The sequence below is a fragment of the Oncorhynchus kisutch genome, linkage group LG16 (genome assembly GCF_002021735.2).
Source record: "Oncorhynchus kisutch isolate 150728-3 linkage group LG16, Okis_V2, whole genome shotgun sequence".
Lineage (NCBI taxonomy): Eukaryota > Metazoa > Chordata > Actinopteri > Salmoniformes > Salmonidae > Oncorhynchus > Oncorhynchus kisutch.
Window position 1 is genome coordinate 47188610 of NC_034189.2, and position 25803 is coordinate 47214412.

The window sequence follows — 25803 nt, forward strand, 5'->3', positions numbered from 1 at the left end:
AAGACAGCGGTAGTCTGTAATACTATAGTGTCAGTGTGCTGTTCTGTCCTACAACAGTGGTGTTTTTATGAGGCTTTAACGCCCCTACTATAGAAAATAACTGTCTTTATGGTTAATTGCCTCAACTCACTGGTGGCAGGCGTGGAACTCCTGTCTAACTACCCTAGCTGTGTGTGTGTGTGTGTGTGTGTGTGTGTGTGTGTGTGTGTGTGTGTGTGTGTGTGTGTGTGTGTGTGTGTGTGTGTGTGTGTGTGTGTGTGTGTGTGTGTGTGTGCGTGCGTGCGTGCGTGCGTGCGTGCGTGCGTGCGTGCGTGCGTGCGTGCGTGCGTGCGTGCGTGCGTGCGTGCGTGCGTGCGTGCGTGCGTGCGTGCGTGCGTGCGTGCGTGCGTGCGTGCGTGCGTGCGTGCGTGCGTGCGTGCGTGCGTGCGTGTTCGTGTGGATGTAATTTTCCTGTATTTAAATGTAATTTTTTACTGGTAGAAATCGAATAAACACAACATCACCCGTCAATATTAACTGTGAAATTAGATTTGGACATTTTCATTGCGAGTGTGTGAGATAATGTGAAATAATATTTGGACATTTTAAGTGTGTGTACGTGTGAAATAAGATTTTGTCATTTTAAAGTTGTGTGATTGGCTATAAGCCCAGTAGTGTGTATCTCTGTTCTCATCGGCAGGTCTGTGTGGGCTAGCATGGTGTTATACTGAGATAAACACCATTTACCACTTAGGCTGCAGCCTTGAGTGTGTGTGTATGTGTGTATGTCTGTTTGCATACACGTGTGTGTGTGATTAAATGTAATTCATCTTAAATCCAGAATATTGTATTAAACGCCTGGAGACGTGAGGAAATGAAGAGTAAATAAACATTAGCTGTTTAGCATAATTGCACAACAACACTGGTTGGTTAGCCATCACACTCTGTATTAAACTATACTGGATTATTTATTTTAATGAATCTAAAAGCTTGGTAGCGGCAGTGTTTCCTTCCCAATGGAGCTAAAAGCAGTCACAGGTACTGTACCTTACAGAATGGAACCCCTTCCACCCCTTCCACCCCTTCCACCCCTCCATCCCTCCACCCTCCATCCTCCCATCCCTCCATCCTTCCACCCTCCATCCTCCCATCCCTCCATCCTTCCACCCTCCATCCACCATCCACCCTCCCACCCTCCATCCCTCCACCCTTCCATCCCTCCATCCCTCTACCCTCCCATCTCTCCATCCCTCCTATTCCTCCATCCCTCCCACCATCCCATCCCTCCATCTCTCCATCCCTCTATCTCTCCATCTCTCCATCCCTCCCATTCCTCCACCCCTCCATCCCTCCACCCTCCCATCCCTCCACCCTCCATCCCTCCATCTCTCCATCCCTCCTATTCCTCATCCCTCCACCCTCCCATCCCTCTATCTCTCCATCTCGCCATCCCTCCACCCTCCCATCCCTCCATCTCTCCATCCCTCCTATTCCTCCATCCCTCCACCCTCCCATTCCTCCATCTCTTCATCTCTCCATTCCTCTATTCCTCCATCTCTCCATCCCTCATCTCTCTATCCCTCCCATCCTTCCATCTCTCCATCTTTCCATCCCTCCTATTCCTCCACCCTCCCATTCCTCCATTCCTCCATCTCTCCATTCCTCCATCTCTCCATCTCTCCATCTCTCCATCCCTCCTATTCCTCCAACCCTCCTATTCCTCCACCCCTCCACCCTCCCATCCCTCCATCTCTTCATCCCTCCACCCTCCCATCCCTCCATCTCTCCATCCCTCCCATTCCACCAACCCTCCATCTCTCTATCCCTCCTATTCCTCCACCCCTCCTATTCCTCCACCACTCCTATTCCTCCACCCCTCCACCCTCCCATTCCTCCATTCCTCCATCCTCCACCCTCCCATCCCTCCTATTCCTCCATCCCTCCATCTCTCTATCCCTCCACCCTCCCATCCTCCATCTCTCCATCTCTCCATCCCTCCCATTCCTCCATCCCTCCATCTCTACATCCCTCCATCTCTACATCCCTCCATTCCTCCATCTCTCCACCCCTCCACCCTCCCATCCCTCCATCTCTCCATCCCTCCACCCTCCCATCCCTCCATCTCTCCATCCCTCCCATTCCACCATCCCTCCATCTCTCCATTCCTCCACACTCCCAACCCTCCATCTCTCCATCTCTCATCCCTCCCATCCCTCCACCCTCCCATCCCTCCATCTCTCCATCTCTCATCCCTTCCATTCCTCCATCCCTCCACCCTCCCATCCCTCCATCTCTCCATCTCTCATCCCTTCCATCTCTCCATCCCTCCACCCTCCCATCCCTCCATCTCTCCATCCCTCCCATTCCACCATCCCTCCATCTCTCCATTCCTCTACACTCCCAACCCTCCATCTCTCCATCTCTCTTTCTATTTTTCACACACTGTTCCACCCCACACCGAGCCACCAACTTTTTCGTACAACCCCCACACCTCTGCTGAGTTCAAACACTATGGTACCTCACACACACACGCACACACACACACACACACACACACACACACACACACACACACACACACACACACACACACACACACACACACACACACACACACACACACACACACACACACACACACACACCTGTACACCCCCATGAGTATATGTATATATATGTGTGTTCCTTACTGAACCCATAGATCCTGTATACATATGCAACATATCCTTGACTTTGCCTGTAGGCGTAAAGCAACAAGACACACCTGTTGGAAAGTTGGAAAGTAGAGACTGGAAGAAGGGAGCACAGGTAGCTTACTCAGGGGCCTTTCACTCCATTCAACAACATTCAATATTTATGAACATCACTCTATGAAAGTATTGCAGAATGGTTTGATTCTAGTAACATTCTGTTCTCTCTCTCTCCCTAGAACCGGTTCCATCTCCAAATGTCAGTTCGTGTTCCACCCTCTTGCTTGGCCAACCTTCTGCTCTCTGTTCTCCATGGGGTAGAGGGGGAGACAGAGGGTGAAGGGAGAAGAGAGGGGGGAGGCAGGGGTCAGGAAGGGGGTAGAGGGGGAGTCGCTGTGGTGTGTCCTGGATGGGAGGAGAGGGGGGAGGGACTACTGAAACATCTAGAGACACAGAAAGGAACAAGCTGGAATCTACTGGATATCATCAACCTTACACATATAGGAGGGGAGGAGAGGAGGGAGGAGAGAGGAAAGGAGGAGAGGAGGGAGGAGAGAGGGAAGGAGGAGAGGAGGGAGGAGAGAGGGGAGGAGGGAAGAGGGGCTGAGAGAAGTGAAGAAAACAGGTGATGAGACCAGAGAAGACAAGAGGGAAGCTGAGGTCTTGTCTCTCCTCTCCCATCGTCTTCTTCGCTCCGCCTCTCCTCTCTCCTCCGTGGTCATCCTTGGTTCCGACCCAGAATGTCTCTCTTCTGTCCTCCGCTGCGCCCAGCGTCTCGCTCCCTCGCTCCCCGCGCTGCAGTGGATTATGGGTAACCCTCTGTCACCTGACTCTCTCCTCTCGCTGGGCGGGCCCCTCGGCCTATTGGCTTATGGAGAGGTGATTATTAAATGGTTGATTTATTCAATCATTGATTTGGTTGGTTGATTGGGTGATTCATTGATTGGCTGATTGGTTTATTTGATTTGACCTTTGAAAACTCATTTAAAAGTGTGTGTATGTGTCTAGGTGGGTCGTAAGCCCATCACCTTCTACATCCGAGACGCGCTGCGATTGATTGGCCAGGCGGTGACGTCGGCCAGTGAGGTGAGGCCAGACCTGGCTCTGATCCAGAACCTGGTCAACTGTTACGACAAACCTAACAAAGAGGAAGTGCCCTCTTCTGGACAGTACCTGGCCAGGTAGATATATTGTACACACACACACAAATATACACATCTCTCTCCCCTCCTCCAGCCATTGGCACCAGATGATAGAATGGAGTCTGAGAGGACCTGTCCCATTTATAATCCATGCCAAGCCTGAGAATAAACAGACAGACCTGGACAGACTGTAGATAGACTGAAGGCTTGGACTGTGGCTAGATTAGCTTTAGACAGCTATACAAAGCTTTATTGACACCATTACAAAGACAGGGATAGCGGTGTGTCTGACAGCTTTACCTAGATACAGCCAGTGTTCTGTCTGACAGCTTTACATAGATAGAGCCAGTGTTCTGTCTGACAGCTTTACATAGATACAGCCAGTGTTCTGTCTGACAGCTTTACATAGATAGAGCCAGTGTTCTGTCTGACAGCTTTACATAGATACAGCCAGTGTTCTGTCTGACAGCTTTACATAGATAGAGCCAGTGTTCTGTCTGACAGCTTTACATAGATACAGCCAGTGTTCTGTCTGACATCTTTACATAGATACAGCCAGTGTTCTGTCTGACAGCTTTACATAGATACAGCCAGTGTTTTGTCTGACAGCTTTACATAGATACAGCCAGTGTTCTGTCTGACAGCTTTACATAGATACAGCCAGTGTTCTGTCTGACAGCTTTACATAGATACAGCCAGTGTTCTGTCTGACAGCTTTAGATAGATACAGCCAGTGTTCTGTCTGACAGCTTTACCTAGATACAGCCAGTGTTCTGTCTGACAGCTTTACCTAGATACAGCCAGTGTTCTGTCTGACAGCTTTACATAGATAGAGTCAGTGTTCTGTCTGACAGCTTACCTAGATAGAGCCAGTGTTCTGTCTGACAGCTTTACATAGATACAGCCAGTGTTCTGTCTGACAGCTTTACATAGATAGAGCCAGTGTTCTGTCTGACAGCTTTACCTAGATAGAGCCAGTGTTCTGTCTGACAGCTTTACATAGATACAGCAGTGTTCTGTCTGACAGCTTTACATAGATACAGCCAGTGTTCTGTCTGACAGCTTTACCTAGATAGAGCCAGTGTTCTGTCTGACAGCTTTACATAGATACAGCCAGTGTTCTGTCTGACAGCTTTACATAGATACAGCCAGTGTTCTGTCTGACAGCTTTAGATAGATACAGCCAGTGTTCTGTCTGACAGCTTACCTAGATACAGCCCAGTGTTCTGTCTGACAGCTTTACCTAGATACAGCCAGTGTTCTGTCTGACAGCTTTACATAGATAGAGCCAGTGTTCTGTCTGACAGCTTTACCTAGATAGAGCCAGTGTTCTGTCTGACAGCTTTACATAGATACAGCCAGTGTTCTGTCTGACAGCTTTACATAGATAGAGCCAGTGTTCTGTCTGACAGCTTTACCTAGATAGAGCCAGTGTTCTGTCTGACAGCTTTACATAGATACAGCCAGTGTTCTGTCTGACAGCTTTACATAGATACAGCCAGTGTTCTGTCTGACAGCTTTACCTAGATAGAGCCAGTGTTCTGTCTGACAGCTTTACATAGATACAGCCAGTGTTCTGTCTGACAGCTTTACATAGATACAGCCAGTGTTCTGTCTGACAGCTTTACCTAGATAGAGCCAGTGTTCTGTCTGACAGCTTTACCTAGATAGAGCCAGTGTTCTGTCTGACAGCTTTACCTAGATAGAGCCAGTGTTCTGTCTGACAGCTTTACATAGATACAGCCAGTGTTCTGTCTGACAGCTTTACCTAGATACAGCCAGTGTTCTGTCTGACAGCTTTACCTAGATAGAGCCAGTGTTTTGTCTGACAGCTTTACCTCGATAGAGCCAGTGTTCTGTTTGACAGCTTTACATAGATACAGCCAGTGTTCTGTCTGACAGCTTTACATAGATACAGCCAGTGTTCTGTCTGACAGCTTTACATAGATAGAGCCAGTGTTCTGTCTGACAGCTTTACATAGATAGAGCCAGTGTTCTGTCTGACAGCTTTACATAGATACAGCAGTGTTTCTGTCTGACAGCTTTACATAGATAGAGCCAGTGTTCTGTCTGACAGCTTTACACTAGATACAGCCAGTGTTCTGTCTGACAGCTTTACATAGATAGAGCCAGTGTTCTGTCTGACAGGGCCAGTGTGTATTGCCAAGAGAGGTATAGATGGAGGGTTGAGTGCGGAAGGAAATGAGGAAAGGAAGCAGGGCTTTTTCAGAGTTAATCCTACAATCAACTTGGGAGTTTGTTGGAAATATAGCCAGATTACAGATACTCTGTCTGTCTGTCTGTCTGTCTGTCTGTCTGTCTGTCTGTCTGTCTGTCTGTCTGTCTGTCTGTCTGTCTGTCTGTCTGTCTGTCTGTCTGTCTGTCTGTCTGTCTGTCTGTCTGTCTGTCTGTCTGTCTGTCTGTCTGTCTGTCTGTCTGTCTGTCTGTCTGTCTGTCTGTCTGTCTGTCTGTCTGTCTGTCTGTCTGTCTGTCTGTCTGTCTGTCTGTCTGTCTGTCTGTCTGTCTGTCTGTCTGTCTGTCTGTCTGTCTGTCTGTCTGTCTGTCTGTCTGTCTGTCTGTCTGTCTGTCTGTCTGTCTGTCTGTCTGTCTGTCTGTCTGTCTGTCTGTCTGTCTGTCTGTCTGTCTGTCTGTCTGTCTGTCTGTCTGTCTGTCTGTCTGTCTGTCTGTCTGTCTGTCTGTCTGTCTGTCTGTCTGTCTGTCTGTCTGTCTGTCTGTCTGTCTGTCTGTCTGTCTGTCTGTCTGTCTGTCTGTCTGTCTGTCTGTCTGTCTGTCTGTCTGTCTGTCTGTCTGTCTGTCTGTCTGTCTGTCTGTCTGTCTGTCTGTCTGTCTGTCTGTCTGTCTGTCTGTCTGTCTGTCTGTCTGTCTGTCTGTCTGTCTGTCTGTCTGTCTGTCTGTCTGTCTGTCTGTCTGTCTGTCTGTCTGTCTGTCTGTCTGTCTGTCTGTCTGTCTGTCTGTCTGTCTGTCTGTCTGTCTGTCTGTCTGTCTGTCTGTCTGTCTGTCTGTCTGTCTGTCTGTCTGTCTGTCTGTCTGTCTGTCTGTCTGTCTGTCTGTCTGTCTGTCTGTCTGTCTGTCTGTCTGTCTGTCTGTCTGTCTGTCTGTCTGTCTGTCTGTCTGTCTGTCTGTCTGTCTGTCTGTCTGTCTGTCTGTCTGTCTGTCTGTCTGTCTGTCTGTCTGTCTGTCTGTCTGTCTGTCTGTCTGTCTGTCTGTCTGTCTGTCTGTCTGTCTGTCTGTCTGTCTGTCTGTCTGTCTGTCTGTCTGTCTGTCTGTCTGTCTGTCTGTCTGTCTGTCTGTCTGTCTGTCTGTCTGTCTGTCTGTCTGTCTGTCTGTCTGTCTGTCTGTCTGTCTGTCTGTCTGTCTGTCTGTCTGTCTGTCTGTCTGTCTGTCTGTCTGTCTGTCTGTCTGTCTGTCTGTCTGTCTGTCTGTCTGTCTGTCTGTCTGTCTGTCTGTCTGTCTGTCTGTCTGTCTGTCTGTCTGTCTGTCTGTCTGTCTGTCTGTCTGTCTGTCTGTCTGTCTGTCTGTCTGTCTGTCTGTCTGTCTGTCTGTCTGTCTGTCTGTCTGTCTGTCTGTCTGTCTGTCTGTCTGTCTGTCTGTCTGTCTGTCTGTCTGTCTGTCTGTCTGTCTGTCTGTCTGTCTGTCTGTCTGTCTGTCTGTCTGTCTGTCTGTCTGTCTGTCTGTCTGTCTGTCTGTCTGTCTGTCTGTCTGTCTGTCTGTCTGTCTGTCTGTCTGTCTGTCTGTCTGTCTGTCTGTCTGTCTGTCTGTCTGTCTGTCTGTCTGTCTGTCTGTCTGTCTGTCTGTCTGTCTGTCTGTCTGTCTGTCTGTCTGTCTGTCTGTCTGTCTGTCTGTCTGTCTGTCTGTCTGTCTGTCTGTCTGTCTGTCTGTCTGTCTGTCTGTCTGTCTGTCTGTCTGTCTGTCTGTCTGTCTGTCTGTCTGTCTGTCTGTCTGTCTGTCTGTCTGTCTGTCTGTCTGTCTGTCTGTCTGTCTGTCTGTCTGTCTGTCTGTCTGTCTGTCTGTCTGTCTGTCTGTCTGTCTGTCTGTCTGTCTGTCTGTCTGTCTGTCTGTCTGTCTGTCTGTCTGTCTGTCTGTCTGTCTGTCTGTCTGTCTGTCTGTCTGTCTGTCTGTCTGTCTGTCTGTCTGTCTGTCTGTCTGTCTGTCTGTCTGTCTGTCTGTCTGTCTGTCTGTCTGTCTGTCTGTCTGTCTGTCTGTCTGTCTGTCTGTCTGTCTGTCTGTCTGTTCTGTCTGTCTGTCTGTCTGTCGTCTGTCTGTCTGTCTGTCTGTCTGTGTCTGTCTGTCTGTCTGTCTGTCTGTCTGTCTTTCTGTCTGTCTGTCTGTCTGTCTGTCTGTCTGTCTGTCTGTCTGTCTGTCTGTCTGTTGTCTGTTGTCTGCTGTCTGTCTGTCTGTCTGTCTGTCTGTCTGTCTGTGTAGGATCACAATGACAAACAGAGTTGTAAAGGTCCCATCCACCCAAGCTGTGTGTGTACAGTCGTGGCCAAAAGTTTTGTGAATGAAAATATTAATTTTTCACAAGTCTGCTGCCTCAGTTTGTATGATGGCAAGTTGCATATACTCCAGAATGTTATGAAGAGTGATCAGATGAATTGCAATTAATTGCAAAGTCCCTCTTTGCCAAGCAAATTAACTGAATCCCCCAAAAACATTTCCACTGCATTTCAGCCCTGCCACAACAGGACCAGCTGACATCATGTCAGGATTCTCTCGTTAACACAGGTGTGAGTGTTGACGAGGACAGGGCTGGAGATCACTCTGTCATACTGATTGAGTTCGAATAACAGACTGGAATCTTCAAAAGGAGGGTGGTGCTTGGAATCATTGTTCTTCCTCTGTCAACCATGGTTACCTGCTAGGAAACACGTGCCATCATCATTGCTTTGCACAAAAAGGTCTTCACAGGCAAGAATATTGCTGCCAGTAAGATTGTACTTAAATCAACCATTTATCGGATAATCAAGAACTTCAAGGAGAGTCGTTCAATTACTGTAAAGGAGGATTCAGGGCCCCCAAGGAAGTCCAGCAAGCACCAGGACGTCTCCTAAAGTTGATTCAGCTGCGGGATCGGGGCACCACCATTACAGAACTTGCTCAGGAATGGCAGCAGGCAGGTGTGAGTACATCTGCACGTACAGTGAGGCGAAGACTTTGAGGATGGCCTGGTGTCAAGAAGGGCAGCAAATAAGCTACTTCTCTCCAGGAAAAACATCAGTGTCAGACTGATATTCTGCAAAAGGTACAGGGATTGGATTGCTGAGGACTGGGGTAAAGTCATTTTCTCTGATGAATCCCCTTTCTGATTGTTTGGGGCATCTGGAAAAAAGCTTGTCCGGAGAAGACAGGTGAGCGCTACCATCAGTCCTGTGTCATGCCAACAGTAAAGCATCCTTAGACCATTCATGTGTGGGGTTGCTTCTCAGCCAAGGGAGTGGGCTCTCACAATTTTGCCTAAGAACACAGCCATGACTAAAGAATGGTACCAACCCACCCTCCGAGAGCAACTTCCCCCAACCATCCAGGAACAGTTTGGTGACGAACAATGCCTTTTCCAGCATGATGGAGCACCGTGCCATCAGGCAAAGTGAGAACTAAGTGGCTCGGGGAACAAAACATTGATATTTTGGGTCAATGGCCAGAACTCCCCAGACCTTAATCCCATTGAGAACTTATGGTCAATCCTCAAGAGGCGGGTGGACAAACAAAAACCCACAAATTCTGACAGACTCCAAGCCTTGATTATGCAAGAATGGGCTGCCAGTCAGGATGTGGCCCAGATGTTAATTGACAGCATGCCAGGGCGGATTGCAGAGGTCTTGAAAAAGAAGGGTCAACACTGCAAATATTGACTCTTTGCATCAACTTCATGTAATTGTCAATAAAAGCCTTTGACACTTATGAAATGCTTGTAATTATACTTCAGTATTCCAGAGTAACATCTGACAAAAATATCTAAAGACACTGAAGCAGAAAACTTTGTGGAAATTAATATTTGTGTCATTCTCAAAACGTTTGGCCATGACTGTAGATGATGACATGGCTGTAAGTCATAGCAGTATCCACTGAGATTTAGGTTATAGACTAATAACATGACAGGCCTTGGATTCTGAATGAAGCATAAATGGTCTTTACGTTTTCTCACCAAAGTGTGTGAAGCTACACGCTGTCGATCGGCCTTCATTCTGTTTAGAACAACAACATTCTACTACAACACTTCTACCCACATTATGGGATGAAAGAGGAGAAGGAGAGGAAGGAGAGGAAAGGAGAGAGGAGAGGGAGAGGAAGGAGAGAGGAGGAGAGGAAAGGAGAGAGGAGAAGGAGAGGAAGGAGAGGAAAGGAGAGAGGAGAAGAGGAAAGGAGAGAGGAGGAGAGGAACGGAGTGAGGAGACGAGGAACGGAGTGAGTAAAGTAGAGAGGAGGAGAGAGGAGGAGAGGAAAGGAGAGGAAAGGAGAGAGGAGGAGAGGAACGGAGAGAGGAGTAGAGGAACGGAGTGAGTAAAGGAGAGAGGGGGAGAGGAAAGGAGAGAGGAGAAGACGAGGAGAGGAAAGGAGAGAGGAGAAGACGATGAGAGGAAAGGAGAGAGGAGGAGAGGAACGGAGAGAGGAGTAGAGGAACGGAGTGAGTAAAGGAGAGAGGGGGAGAGGAAAGGAGAGAGGAGAAGACGAGGAGAGGAAAGGAGAGAGGAGGAGAGGAACGGAGAGAGGAGTAGAGGAACAGAGTGAGTAAAGGAGAGAGGGGGAGAGGAAAGGAGAGAGGAGCAGAGGAATGGAGTGAGTAAAGGAGAGAGGGGGAGAGGAAAGGAGAGAAGGGGAGAGGAAAGTAGAGAGGAGCAGAGGAATGGAGTGAGTAAAGGAGAGAGGGGGAGAGGAAAGGAGAGAGGAGGAGAGGAACAGAGAGAGGAGTAGAGGAATGGAGAGAGGAGGAGAGGAAAGGAGAGAGGAGGAGAGGAACGGGGTGAGGAGACGAGGAACGGAGTGAGTAAAGTAGAGAGGAGGACAGGAAAGGAGAGAGGAGGAGAGGAAAGGAGAGAGGAGCAGAGGAACGGAGTGAGTAAAGGAGAGGGGAGAAGACGAGGAGAGGAAAGGGGAGAGGAGGAGAACAGGGTGTTGTCATCTAAGTGAGATCGACCATACAGCTCTTCAATAGACACAGCTGCCAAATCAACTGAAGAGAGAGAGAGAGCAAGAAGGACAGAGAGATAGAGAGATAGAGGGAGAGAGAGGACAGAGGGAGAGAGAGAGAGGGGGGGGGGGGGTCTGTCACCAGTCTGACATCTGATGAGTCAGTTGGGCTGTAAACAGGACACACACTCTATAGGTACATTGATATTCAGTGCAGAGTGGAGGGTAGAGGTGGGTTAATGACCTTAGTATTAATTCATAGTTTTAATGTTTCCTCCTCTGCTGTCAGAGTTAATGGGAGGAAGTCACCATCAGTCACACACACTCTCCAGTTACACACAAACACACACACACACACACACACACACACACACACACACACACACACACACACACACACACACACACACACACACACACACATAGAGCACTTTGAAATGTGAAACAGTTTTAGGAGTTTTAATGAACCATTCGAACTTGCAGACTTAAGCCAATGATCCCTGCATGGTTAATATTCAGACGTCACCCAACGTTCAACCGATAACCTAAACATCGGCCAATGACTAACCAATGACCCAGACATCGCCCAAGAATCCATGCATGGTTAATATTCAGACATCATCCCAACGTTCAACCGATAACCTAAACATCGGCCAATGACTAACCAATGACCCAGACATCGCCCAAGAATCCATGCATGGTTAATATTCAGACATCATCCCAACGTTCAACCGATAACCTAAACATCGGCCAATGACTAACCAATGACCCAGACATCGCCCAAGAATCCATGCATGGTTAATATTCAGACATCATCCCAACGTTCAACCGATAACCTAAACATCGGCCAATGACTAACCAATGACCCAGACATCGCCCAAGAATCCATGCATGGTTAATATTCAGACATCATCCCAACGTTCAACCGATAACCTAAACATCGGCCAATGACTAACCAATGACCCAGACATCGCCCAAGACTCCATGCATGGTTAATATTCAGACATCATCCCAACGTTCAACCGATAACCTAAACATCGGCCAATGACTAACCAATGACCCAGACATCGCCCAAGAATCCATGCATGGTTAATATTCAGACATCATCCCAACGTTCAACCGATAACCTAAACATCGGCCAATGACTAACCAATGACCCAGACATCGCCCAAGACTCCATGCATGGTTAATATTCAGACGTCACCCAACGATCCCCGCACGCTTGGATCCCCAGAGCAGATATATGTGCGAGAGTTAATTGTGCGTACCAATGTATTCCATGGTAAAGCAGCGCTAGGACTGGGTGGAGACTGAGAGGAATAGTAATGATGGTGGGGCCAGTTAGATAGAAACAACCACAATGAACTACATTAACTCATAGTATGTGTGTGTGTGTGCGTATGCTTACATGCGTCCATGTGTGTGGGCAGATAGACAGAATTTCTCTCTCTACTGCATTAACTTAAAATAATGAGACTGACTGGAACAGCCAACCAATTATTACACCCAGCCAATCTGAAAGAACAGACTGGGTATCTGTGTCTGTCTACATGTTCAAACTATAACTTTATCTCTCTCTGTCTCTCTCTCTTTCTCTCTCTCCCTCTCTCTCCCTTTCTCTCTCTCTCTCTCTGTCTCTCTCTCTTTCTCTCTCTCCCTCTCTCTCCATTTCTCTCTCTCTCTCTCTCTGTCTCTCTCTCTCTCTCTCTCTCTCTCTCTCTCTCACTCACTCTCTCACACACTCTCTCACTCTCTTTCTCTCGGTCTCTCTCTCCTCTTCAGGTTCCTCTCCAACACGTCGTTCCAGGGTTCTACGGGCACGGTCCATGTGGCACCTGCTCTCTCCCAGGTCCTCTCCTCCCAGCTGTACCACGTGTGGAGCCTGAAGAGAGGTCCTCTTGGCCAGCCGTCCTGGGTCACCGTGGCCCACTGGACCACCGGGCGCCTACAGCTGGACGAGGGGGTGGTGGGGCTGGGGGTCGGGGCTGGCCTGGGGCTAGGCCCGGGGAGGAGGACAGGGTCCGGGTCTGGGTTAGGGGTCCAGAGAGGGGATAAGGACAGAGACAACAGTCCTGGAGGGAGATGGAGGCCGGGGCTACAGATGGCGGGCCGGAGATTAAGGGTCGTGACCCTGGTGGAGCATCCCTTCGTGTTCACTAGAGAGGTGGATGAGGATGGGCTGTGTCCCGCTGGTCAGCTGTGTCTGGACCCTAGAACTAACCGCTCAGATCTACTGGACTCACTGTTCAGTCACCTGCACCAGACCAATACAACCACTACCACTACTGACCACAGTGAGTATACCTACAGTACACAATACCTACAGTAAATCACTAGAGGACCAGTAGACCAGGACTGATCCTTCCTGTCCCTGTCCTGACCACAACCCCAGACCCAACAGAGGACCTGCGGAAGTGTTGCTATGGTTACGTTATTGACCTGTTGGAGAAGCTGTCGGAGGACCTGAAGTTCACCTTTGACCTTTACATCGTGGGAGACGGGAAGTACGGAGCGATGAGCAGCACTGGGAGGTGGACCGGTCTGGTACGTCATCTACCCATCTATCTATCTATCTCTCTATCTATCTATCTGTCATCTATCTGTCTGTCTGTCTGTCTGTCTTTCTGTCTGTCTGTCTGTCTGTCTGTCTGTCTGTCTGTCTGTCTGTCTGTCTGTCTGTCTGTCTGTCTGTCTGTCTGTCTGTCTGTCTGTCTGTCTGTCTGTCTGTCTGTCTGTCTGTCTGTCTGTCTGTCTGTCTGTCTGTCTGTCTGTCTGTCTGTCTGTCTGTCTGTCTGTCTGTCTGTCTGTCTGTCTGTCTGTCTGTCTGTCTGTCTGTCTGTCTGTCTGTCTGTCTGTCTGTCTGTCTGTCTGTTTTCAATAGTTTTTTTGTATAATATTATATATGATTGCATGCATATTTGACATGATTGTTTACCTAACCAAGAGCAATGTTTGCAGAAGGATTGTTAAATGCTTGTGTAACAGTGTCTTCTGAAGGTTGTAGATGTTCCTGGTTTCTCATATTAGGTGGGAGACCTGCTGAGTGGAACAGCAGACATGGCTGTGACATCATTCTCCATCAACTCAGCCAGGAGCAGAGTTATAGACTTCACCTCTCCATTCTACTCTACCTCTCTGGGGATACTGGTGAGTGTTTGTGTGTGTGTGTGTGTGTGTGTGTGTGTGTGTGTGTGTGTGTGTGTGTGTGTGTGTGTGTGTGTGTGTGTGTGTGTGTGTGTGTGTGTGTGTGTGTGTGCCTGCGTGCCTGTGTGCGTGCATGCCTGTGTGCCTGTGTAACTACAAGCGTGCATATGTGTGTGTGTGTGTGTGTGTGTGTGGACATACAGTTTATAATGTGTGTGTATGTGTGTGTTGACTACAAGGTGCGTAGCCAAGACACATCAGCCCCTATTGGGGCCTTCATGTGGCCTCTCCATTGGTCCATGTGGGTGGGCATCTTCGTCACTCTTCATCTTACCGCACTTTTCCTCACCGTCTATGAGTGGAACAGCCCCTTTGGTGAGAAAACTAAAATACCATCTATGGCCTGTCATCCAAGGCCTGTCATGTTATTAGTCTGTGACCTAAATCTCAGTGGATACTGCTATGACTCATCTACACACACAGCTGTGGGTGGTTGGGACCTTTACAACTCTGTTTGTTATATACGCACGCACGCACGCACACACACACACACACACACACACACACACACACACACACACACACACACACACACACACACACACACACACACACACACACACACACACACACACACACAGCTGACTCCTGTGTTGTGTTGATCCAGGTATGACTCCTCATGGCAGGAACAGACTCAGAGTGTTCTCCTACTCCTCAGCCCTCAACCTCTGCTACGCCATCCTGTTTGGACGCACTGTCGCTACTAAGGTACTGTGGGAGGGAGGAGGGAGGAATAATGGGAGGGAGGAGGGAGGAATAATGGGAGGGAGGAGGGGGAGGTTTGAATAATCAAATTAACCAAGTATGTCTTCTCTCTCTCTCTCTCTCTCTCTCTGTCTCTCTGTCTCTTCCTCTCTTTCTCTCTCTCTCTCTCTCTCTCTCTCTCTCTCTCTCTCTCTCTCTCTCTCTCTCTGTCTCTTCCTCTCTTTCTCTCTCTCTCTCTCTCCATCCTTCCCTCCCTCCCTCTTTCTCTCTCTCCCCTTACCTCCATCTCCCTCCCTCTCTTTCTCTCTCTCTCTCCCCCTCCCTCCATCTTTCTCCCCCACCCTCCATCTACCTCTCTTCTCTCTCTCTCTCTCTCTCTCTCTCTCACTCTCTCTCTCTCTCTCTCTCTCTCTCTCTACTCTTTCTCTCTCTCCATCCTTCCCTCCCTCTTTCTCTCTCTCCCCCTCCCTCCCTCTCCCTCCCTCCTCTCCAGACTCCTAAGTGTTGGACCAGTAGGTTCCTGATGAACCTGTGGGCCATCTTCTGCCTGCTGGTGTTGTCCAGTTATACAGCTAACCTGGCTGCTGTCATGGTGGGGGAGAAAACCTTTGAACAGGTGTCTGGGATTCATGACGAGAAGGTATACACACACACACACACACACGGTGCGCACACACACAGGTAAACATGTACGCACACATACGTACACACACACGCACGCACTTACATGCAAACACACACACACACAAACACGAGTTACAATGTGGAAATGAACATGACTGAATATGGCATAACAGACTAGATCAGGGATAGTTACAGTAGCTGATAGGATTCAGTCAATGAGTTAAATCTGTTCTCCTTGTGAATAAAAGGAGAGATGCCCGTACACAGAATATTGCTTCTCCCACCAGTGGTTTACTCCCGAAACCAAAAATACAATGTTTCAGCTTTGATACCTGTCAGACATGATGAAGACTGTTGGAGTTGAAATATTGTAACATTCTCCCACTGGGGAGAAGCAATATTCTGTGTACGGGCCTCTCATTTCTTTATGTGGAATACTTCTTAATGTATTCTCCTTACCTTAAAATAATCCCCCTCTTCCTCCCTCCCCTCCCCCTCTCCCCCTCCCCCTGTCCCCCCCTAGCTGCACCACCCATCCCGTGGGTTCAGGTTTGGGACAGTCAGAGAGAGCTCTGCAGAGGACTACATGAGGAAGAGTTTCTCTGCTATGCATGACTACATGAGACGTTACAACCAACCCACCACACCAGACGGAGTGGACATGTTAAAGTAAGAGCCACACACAGTCTGTTGGCTAACCAACCAGTTACCCTGGTGTTGTGTGATGCTAAATTATTTCATTTCCTCTTAATTCCCCCACGTCTCCAGGCGTTTACAGTTTTTCTCAATCGCTTTGGCTCAATTCTCAAATTAGAATAATTTTTTTCAAAACAACAAGTTCAAATCTCTGACCACCAGATTTTAATTTCTTATTAATTTAAGCAAATTCCACATGTTTTGGGACATGCAAAAGAGGAAGTACAATTGTCTACAATTTGTACAATAACTACATGCACATGGCTTGCTGATAAAGCTGATGAGTTGATTGATTCTCAGGGAAATTGTCTTCACAACTTCTAACCATTCTGTCATCGTGTGAGCCGATCGTGTGAGCCGATCGTGTGAGCCGATCGTGTGAGCCGATCGTGTGAGCCGATCGTGTGAGCCGATCGTGTGAGCCGATCGTGTGAGCCGTCACAGTCAAAATGATCCATTCAATGATCAAAATCAGTCAGACATACATGAATATTCCATAAATATTTACGACATGGAATGTTTGTGATGTCTGCTAAAGGGGCAAATGACCTGCCAGGTGACATAGTGATGCAATAGGAATCACAATCCTACCAATCAACCACTCAAGTTTGGACGCATATATATGAAGCTTGCCCACAGCACAATCACTACCATTTATGAACATGGAGGAACATCACAACCCTGAACAGCAGCTACATGCTGGAGGAAGAGAAATAAGAAGATGTGTAAGAGCGGTTGGTGGGGGTGTCAGGGGAAGACATAATAGAGGAAGAGGTGGAAGGCAAAGAGTAAGAGTCCCTGAGGAAATCAGAGCCACAATTGTGGACCATGTCATAAACCATGGTCTTACAATGGAAGAGGCTGGTCAGAGAGTACCACCTAATGTAAACAGGTCCACAGTGTTATAAACCATGGTGTTACAATGGAAGAGGCTGGTCAGAGAGTACAGCCTAATGTTAACAGGTCCACAGTGTTATAAACCATGGTGTTACAATGGAAGAGGCTGGTCGGAGAGTACCACCTAATGTAAACAGGTCCACAGTGTTATAAACCATGGTGTTACAATGGAAGAGGCTGGTCAGAGAGTACAGCCTAATGTAAACAGGTCCACAGTGTTATAAACCATGGTGTTATAATGGAAGAGGCTGGTCAGAGAGTACAGCCTAATGTTAACAGGTCCACAGTGTTATAAACCATGGTGTTACAATGGAAGAGGCTGGTCAGAGAGTACCACCTAATGTTAACAGGTCCACAGTGTTATAAACCATGGTGTTACAATGGAAGAGGCTGGTCAGAGAGTACCACCTAATGTAAACAGGTCCACAGTGTTATAAACCATGGTGTTACAATGGAAGAGGCTGGTCAGAGAGTACAGCCTAATGTAAACAGGTCCACAGTGTTATAAACCATGGTGTTACAATGGAAGAGGCTGGTCAGAGAGTACAGCCTAATGTTAACAGGTTCACAGTGTTATAAACCATGGTGTTACAATGGAAGAGGCTGGTCAGAGAGTACCACCTAATGTAAACAGGTCCACAGTGTTATAAACCATGGTGTTACAATGGAAGAGGCTGGTCAGAGAGTACAGCCTAATGTAAACAGGTCCACAGTGTTATAAACCATGGTGTTATAATGGAAGAGGCTGGTCAGAGAGTACAGCCTAATGTAAACAGGTCCACAGTGTTATAAACCATGGTGTTATAATGGAAGAGGCTGGTCAGAGAGTACAGCCTAATGTTAACAGGTCCACAGTGTTATAAACCATGGTGTTACAATGGAAGAGGCTGGTCAGAGAGTACCACCTAATGTTAACAGGTCCACAGTGTTATAAACCATGGTGTTACAATGGAAGAGGCTGGTCAGAGAGTACCACCTAATGTTAACAGGTCCACAGTGTTATAAACCATGGTGTTACAATGGAAGAGGCTGGTCAGAGAGTACAGCCTAATGTTAACAGGTCCACAGTGTTATAAACCATGGTGTTACAATGGAAGAGGCTGGTCAGAGAGTACCACCTAATGTTAACAGGTCCACAGTGTTATAAACCATGGTGTTACAATGGAAGAGGCTGGTCAGAGAGTACCACCTAATGTTAACAGGTCCACAGTGTTATAAACCATGGTGTTACAATGGAAGAGGCTGGTCAGAGAGTACCACCTAATGTTAACAGGTCCACAGTGTTATAAACCATGGTGTTACAATGGAAGAGGCTGGTCAGAGAGTACCACCTAATGTTAACAGGTCCACAGTGTTATAAACCATGGTGTTACAATGGAAGAGGCTGGTCAGAGAGTACCACCTAATGTAAACAGGTCCACAGTGTCATACATTTTGCAAACATTCCATAGGGAAAACAGGTCAATATGTACTCCTTTACTTTTGATTCAGCATTTCATTCAGACCAATACAGCAACTATTGTAAAGGTAAATGAGAATCACAATATGTAATATACAGTAATACAGTAATACAGCACAATTTGAATACAATATACTATCTGTAACATGATCTCTGTGAATCCTACATGTCATATATAGGACTGCACAACGACCTCATGCTGGTGACAGAGCAGCTCTACATGTCATATATAGGACCTCATAACTGTAATAGAATGTAGCAGATGGAGTTAAACTGTCTTCATAACTGTAATAGAACGTAGCAGATGGAGGTAAACTGTCTTCAACACTGTAATAGAACGTAGCAGATGGAGTTAAACTGTCTTCATAACTGTAATAGAACGTAGCAGATGGAGTAATAGAATGTAGCAGATGGAATTAAACTGTCTTCATAACTGTAATAGAACGTAGCAGATGGAGTTAAACTGTCTTCATAACTGTAATAGAACGTAGCAGATAGAGTTAAACTGTCTTCATAACTGTAATAGAATGTAGCAGATGGATATAAACTGTCTTCATAACTGTAATAGGACGTAGCAGATGGAGTAATAGAACGTAGCAGATGGATATAAACTGTCTTCATAACTGTAATAGAATGTAGCAGATGGAGTTAAACTGTCTTCATAACTGTAATAGAACGTAGCAGATGGATATAAACTGTCTTCATAACTGTAATAGAACGTAGCAGATGGATATAAACTGTCTTCATAACTGTAATAGAATGTAGCAGATGGAGTTAAACTGTCTTCATAACTGTAATAGAACGTAGCAGATGGAGGTAAACTGTCTTCATAACTGTAATAGAATGTAGCAGATGGAGTAATAGAATGTAGCAGATGGAGTTAAACTGCCTTCATAACTGAATTAGAACATAGCAGATGGAGTTAAACTGCCTTCATAACTGTAAAAGAACGTAGCAGATGGAGTAATAGAATGTAGCAGATGGAGTTAAACTGCCTTCATAACTGTAATAGAACGTAGCAGATGGAGTTAAACTGTCTTCATAACTGTAATAGAATGTAGCAGATGGAGTAAAACTGTCTTCATAACTGTAATAGAACGTAGCAGATGGAGTTAAACTGTCTTCAACACTGTAATAGAACGTAGCAGATGGAGTTAAACTGCCTTCATAACTGTAATAGAACGTAGCAGATGGAGTTAAACGGTCTTCATAACTGTAATAGAATGTAGCAGATGGAGTAAAACTGGATCATAACTGTAATAGAACGTAGCAGATGGAGTTAAACTGTCTTCAACACTGTAATATAACGTAGCAGATGGAGTTAAACTGCCTTCATAACTGTAATAGAACGTAGCAGATGGAGTTAAACTGTCTTCATAACTGTAATAGAACGTAGCAGATGGAGATAAACTGTCTTCATAACTGTAATAGAACGTAGCAGATGGAGTTAAACTGTCTTCATAACTGTAATAGAACGTAGCAGATGGAGTTAAACTGCCTTCATAACTGTAATAGAACGTAGCAGATGGAGTTAAACTGTCTTCAACACTGTAATAGAACGTAGCAGATGGAGTTAAACTGCCTTCATAACTGTAATAGAACGTAGCAGATGGAGTTAAACTGTCTTCAACACTGTAGATACACACACACATCCCCACCTGTGCAGGATGGGAGTTTATGTTGTATTGTTTACATTAAGTGTATTGCAATCATGAAGTCTTTTAAATTACCCTTGAGGACCTCAATACAATAATGTCAATGTTATTTTATTGAAGTTATGCATATCTGATCAGTGTGGCTTTGCATTTATCTGAGTGTGTTTGTGTGTGCATGTTCACGTGTGTGTTTGTGTGTATGTGAGTGTGTGTGTGTTTGTGTGTTTGTGTGCGCGAGTGTGTGTGTATTTGTGTGTGTGTGTGTGTGTGCACGTGTGTGTGTGCGTGTGTGTGTGTGTGTGTGTGTGGGTGTGGGTGTGTATGGGTGTGGGTGTGTATGGGTGTGTGTGTGTGGGTGTGTGTGTGTGTGTGTGTGCGTGTTAGGACAGATCCTCCCCTACTAGATGCCTTCATCATGGATAAAGCTCTATTGGACTATGAAGTCTCCATCGATGCTGAGTGTAAACTAGCGACTGTGGGCAAGCCTTTTGCTATAGAGGGTAAGATAGACATAGACACACACACACAATGTTAGTGCCAGTCTGTTTGCCATCATGACAACTCATTGTTATTCAGTGTCATGCCAAACATGTTTGACTTGACAATGGCAACAAGGAGGTTGGCAAGAGAACTAACAGATCTGGGACCAGGCTAGCTATTCACTGTGACAGACAGATGATTTAAACTCTGTGCGTGTGTGTGTGTGTGTGTGTGTGTGTGTGTGTGTGTGTGTGTGTGTGTGTGTGTGTGTGTCCAGGGTATGGTATAGGTGTTGCCCAAGGCTCTCCTCTCACTGCCAACGTGTCTGAATTCATCAGTCGCTACAAGTCAGAAGGGTACGGTAACATACACACACACACACACACACACACACATACACACACACACATACACACATATACACACACACACATACACACACACACACACACACACACGCATACAGCATGTGTAGTATTTCAGTAATGAAATGACAGGCCCCCACCTGCCACGACTTCACCTGTCAGATTTGAAGTTGAAACATAGTATTTTTGAGTTCAGGTATAAAGCACTGGGGAGCAGTGACATTCTGTGTGATGGCCTCTCATGTTGTTTCACTACGATTGTTTAGCCCAACGGTATTCGCAAGTTACGGATGTGCATATCACCCTCATTTTCTTCACTATTTCATTGACATGTTTTGTTGATCTGACACTAGTATTAACATGATGTGTTGTTCCAGGTACATGGACATATTACATGAGAAATGGTACAAGGTGGTGCCATGTGGGAAACGAGTGTTCACAAACACTGAGGTGAGTGTGTGTGTGTGTGTGTGTGTGTGTGTGTGTGTGTGTGTGTGTGTGTGTGTGTGTGTGTGTGTGTGTGTGTGTGTGTGTGTGTGTGTGTGTGTGTGTGTGTGTGTGTATATGTGTGTGTGTTCCTAACCATTTCATAAGACATTGTTCTCAGCACAGCTGAATTATCATTTGCATGATCAAGAAGCGGAGAACATTAGCTATTAGTTTCCCCCCACAGACTGTGACAGTTTTCTTTTTATTCTTTTTATATTCTGTGTTTGTCTGACCTCTGACTGACCTCTAACTGACCTCTAACTGCCAGATAGACTCCTCATAGATTTAGCTGACAAAATGGTACTCCTTCTTCACAATCACAAACACACACCTGCTTCCCCCATAGTGTTGGTATACAGCCAGCCCAGCCAGCATACTAGTCTCGTATCTCAGCCTCCCGCTGGGACAGAGACAAACAGGACTCGCTTCCAGGCACATATACACACACACACACACACACACACACACACACACACACACACACACACACACACACACACACACACACACACACACACACACACACACACACACACACACACACACACACTCCATCTACAGACCTGATATATAGCTGCTGGCAAAGACTCTTTTACCTTCACTCCCCCTTCTAGTCCTTGGCATATGAGATAAAATCTGTGTGTGTGTGCGTGTGTGTGTGTGTGTGTGTGTTTATGTGTTTGTGTGTGGGTGTGTATGTGTATGTGTGTGTGTGTGATGGTGTGTGTGTGATAGTGTTTACTACTACAGCCTCTCCCCAGAGAGAGGAAGGCTTAGGGCCATGAGAAACTCTCTGTATCAGAGGGATGATATTCTTCATATTTATGCAGAAGTTAGAATACATAGAGCAGACTTGAGGCAGTTCTACAGAATAACAATGAGGCAGGACAGAAGTCCACGATCCAAGCTGTACCTCTGGGTCACATGGGGTGGCTCACATTGTGTCGTTCCAGGTGCTTCCAGAGGAAATAGACAGAGAAACGATGGCAGTGTTTTGCCTGATAAGTGTACTTGTAGTTTCCCATAGAAACTGTGCGTGTGTGCGGCATGCATGAATGAGTGTATGTGTGTGTGTATGTGTGCTATTCGTTCTGGTCAGAAGACTTGTGTCCCTGTAGATCATGGGGATGGAGATGGTTATTATGGGATGGCAGAGAGAGAAGGACATGGTCCTGTTTGAATACTTCCTACCTTCTTTAAAGGGGCAATCTGCAGTTGAAACTAAAACGAAGCGCTCTCCCTGTTTCAGTAAAAAGCTGAGGGAAGGGGCTGGAGAAATCTAACCACTCTCAAATTCATAGACAGCGCTATGGATGCTAGGACTGACCATCCATGATATCAACATTTTTTAGGCTTTATAGTGTTTGTTTACATTTACTATGTTTACAAACATTGGTGTAAAACAAGCTGGTATTTTACAGCTAGCAGCATACCACCCTACAGCATACCACCCAGCATCTCACTACTGGCTGGCTTCTGAAGGTAACCAGGGTCTGTCCCTCGATGGGAGACCATATGTTGCTGGAAGAGGTGTTGGACGACCAGTAGGAGACACTCTTTCCTCTGGTCTAAAAATAATATCCCAATGCCCCAGGGCAGTGATTAGGGACATTGCCCTGTGTAGGGTGCTGTCTTTCGGAAGGGACGTTAAACGGGTGTCCTGACTCTCTGTGGTCATTATAGATCCCATGGTACTTATCATAAGAGTAGGGGTGTTAACCCCGGTGTCGTGTCTTTGGCTATGCCGGATTAAGTGATATGACATGCTATTCTATAAAATCATTTCTCCGTAATTAATATTACCTGATTGAGCTAATCATGTAAATGTCATTAACTAGAGAGTCGGGGCACCACAAAATAATATTTATAGAGCTGTTATCTTCCGAATAAACTCTTAAAGACCTTGTAATATTTTACATCAATAGCAGTCAATATTAATCGTCACCTTAATTCAGTCTCATCTGAAAGTTGTAAATTCTTGGTTATCTTCACGAACCCTGGCTAACAAGTTGAATCAGCAATACAAAATTGGGTTTAATTATTAATTTACTAAATATCTAACTAATCACACAGAATTACACATACACATAATTAATCATAACTTAATTACAAATTACGTCATAAAGGAAAACGTCCCTAGCGGGCGGAACAGATATGACAGCTTGTTACACAAAAGCAAAGGGGCTGGGTTTGAGTAAAAGAGCGGGAAGATTTGAGGAACAAAGGGGAAAGCTGTGCTATCGTAAATACAATATCTTATGCATTCTAAATTACCACCCATTTGGAAAAGGAAAATGCAATAAATATTTACTCTGAGCTGCGTTTCAGTAGGTTGGTGTCACGTTCTGACCATAGTTCTGTTATTTTATCTTTGTTTTAGTATAGTCAGGGCGTGAGTTGGGTGGGCAGTCTATGTTTGTTTTTCTATGTTGGTTTTTGAGTTTGGTTCTCAATCAGGGGCAGCTGTCAATTGTTGTCCCTGATTGAGAATCATACTTAGGTAGCCTGGGTTTCACTTTTGGGTTGTGGGTGTTTGTCTTCCGTGTTACCACGCTGCGTTTTGGTCCTCCGATCCTTCTCGCTTCTCCTCCTCAGAAGAGGAGGACGAGATCCCTTACAGTTGGTGGTAGATGGAAGAACGTGTTGCCAAACCGAGTCATTTGTCCTTTGAAGAATGTCTCTGGTGGTCAATTGGATACGTTGTAGTAACGTCGTTGTGTGATAGACGGGATACTCTGTCTGTTCCTTCCTAACCCTCGTTTGCAGTGGCTGTTGCTAACTCAACGGCTAGGAGGTATCACTTCTGTAGTGAATAAGAGTTCAAAGTTCATACCATTCGCAACCAAAGCTCATGCTGATGTTGGCTTCGTTCTGTAGTTATTATCTGAACCATTCTGGCATCGGACCGTCGTCCTCACGTCCTCGGAACAGGAGGTTATATTGTCGTCAAGGCTTTATATAGGAAGGGAGAGGAGGGCGTGTTTGAAAAGTTTTATAGCCCATGTCCCTTCACAGGGACATTGAGCAGAGCCCTAACCTTATGAAAACCCAAATCTCACATTTTAGAAGCTAAAATCACATTTCATCCCATCACGAATAATTTCATATTCAAACATTTAAATTGAACAACAAATCCATGTAAATCCGATAACTCTGATGTGTAGACTTTCCACTGTAGAATTTATGTCATCTTATCATTGATGAGAATGTCTTAGATGACAACCGAACTGACATCATATTCATCAAGTACCACCGCATATTGGTCGGATTACCAGAATATAGTTAATTTCCCCCCACCTTATGATGTTCCCAGAAACTCTATGTTAACCAAAGGTTTTGCAAATGTAACATCAGTAGGGTAGAGATAGTTAAAACCTAACCCCTGGCTAAATTCCCAATCAGGTCTTCATACCATCACGGCCACCTAATCATCCATAGTTTACAATTGGCTCATTCATCCCCCCTCCTCTCCCCTGTAACTATTCCCCAGGTCGCTGCTGTAAATGAGAATGTGTTCTCAGTCAACTTACCTGGTAAAATAAGGGGTAAATAAATAGTGTTTTGATGGGGTACGACAGTTGAACAAAGCTCAGCTTAGCATGAGGCATTAGGGGGGCAATCAATAGATACATATCATTCATTTATGTCCAAAATGTATGTAGCAACTGCAGATTGCCCCTTTAAGGTCATCACCTAAAACTCGAGCAACTGGCTCGAGTTTTACTCAGAGACAGTGTTGTGATGATGTCAGGTGACGGAGAAAGTGGAACTACTGGTTCACTCTGCCATCTAGTGGCCACTGTTGGAACCGCAGTCAACCTCATACCTTACGGCAAAATGGGGACCGTGAAGAGACACATAGACCATTTAATGCATTTTGTATTGTATTTTGCATTTTATTATGTATATGATGCATGGTTGGGTTACGACTGTTATATGTGGTTGTCTCACTTGGCTATCTTAAGATGAATGCACTAGCTGTGGGTCTCTCTGAATGGGAGTGTCTGCTGAATGGCTAAATTGTAATGTAAATGTAGTTCTATGTATGTATATTTATGTATATTATCTATTTTATTTGTCAGCAGCAGCTAACTACAGAACCTAATAATAAATACTCTCTCCCTCCCTCCCTCTCTCTCTCTCTCCTCTCTCTCTCTCTCTCTCTCCTCTCTCTACTAACTCTCTCTCTCTCTCTCTCTCTCTCTCTCCTCTCTCTAACCCTCTCTCTCTCTCCTCCTCTCCTCTCACGCTCTCGCCCTCTCTCTAACC

The 25803-nt window shown here is 46.1% G+C and overlaps 1 protein-coding gene across 1 annotated transcript in view; it reads left to right on the forward strand.

The window, feature by feature from the left end:
* The window catches only part of LOC116353985 (glutamate receptor ionotropic, NMDA 3B-like), a gene marked incomplete at its 3' end in the record, with an annotated part of 22917 nt that extends 19655 nt beyond the window's left edge, over positions 1–3262 (forward strand). The window contains exon 3 of the mRNA XM_031792257.1: positions 2909–3262. Coding sequence (XP_031648117.1) covers positions 2909–3262 — 354 coding nt within the window. The remainder of the gene's footprint in view (positions 1–2908) is intronic.
* Between the last annotated feature and the right edge of the window lie 22541 nt (positions 3263–25803).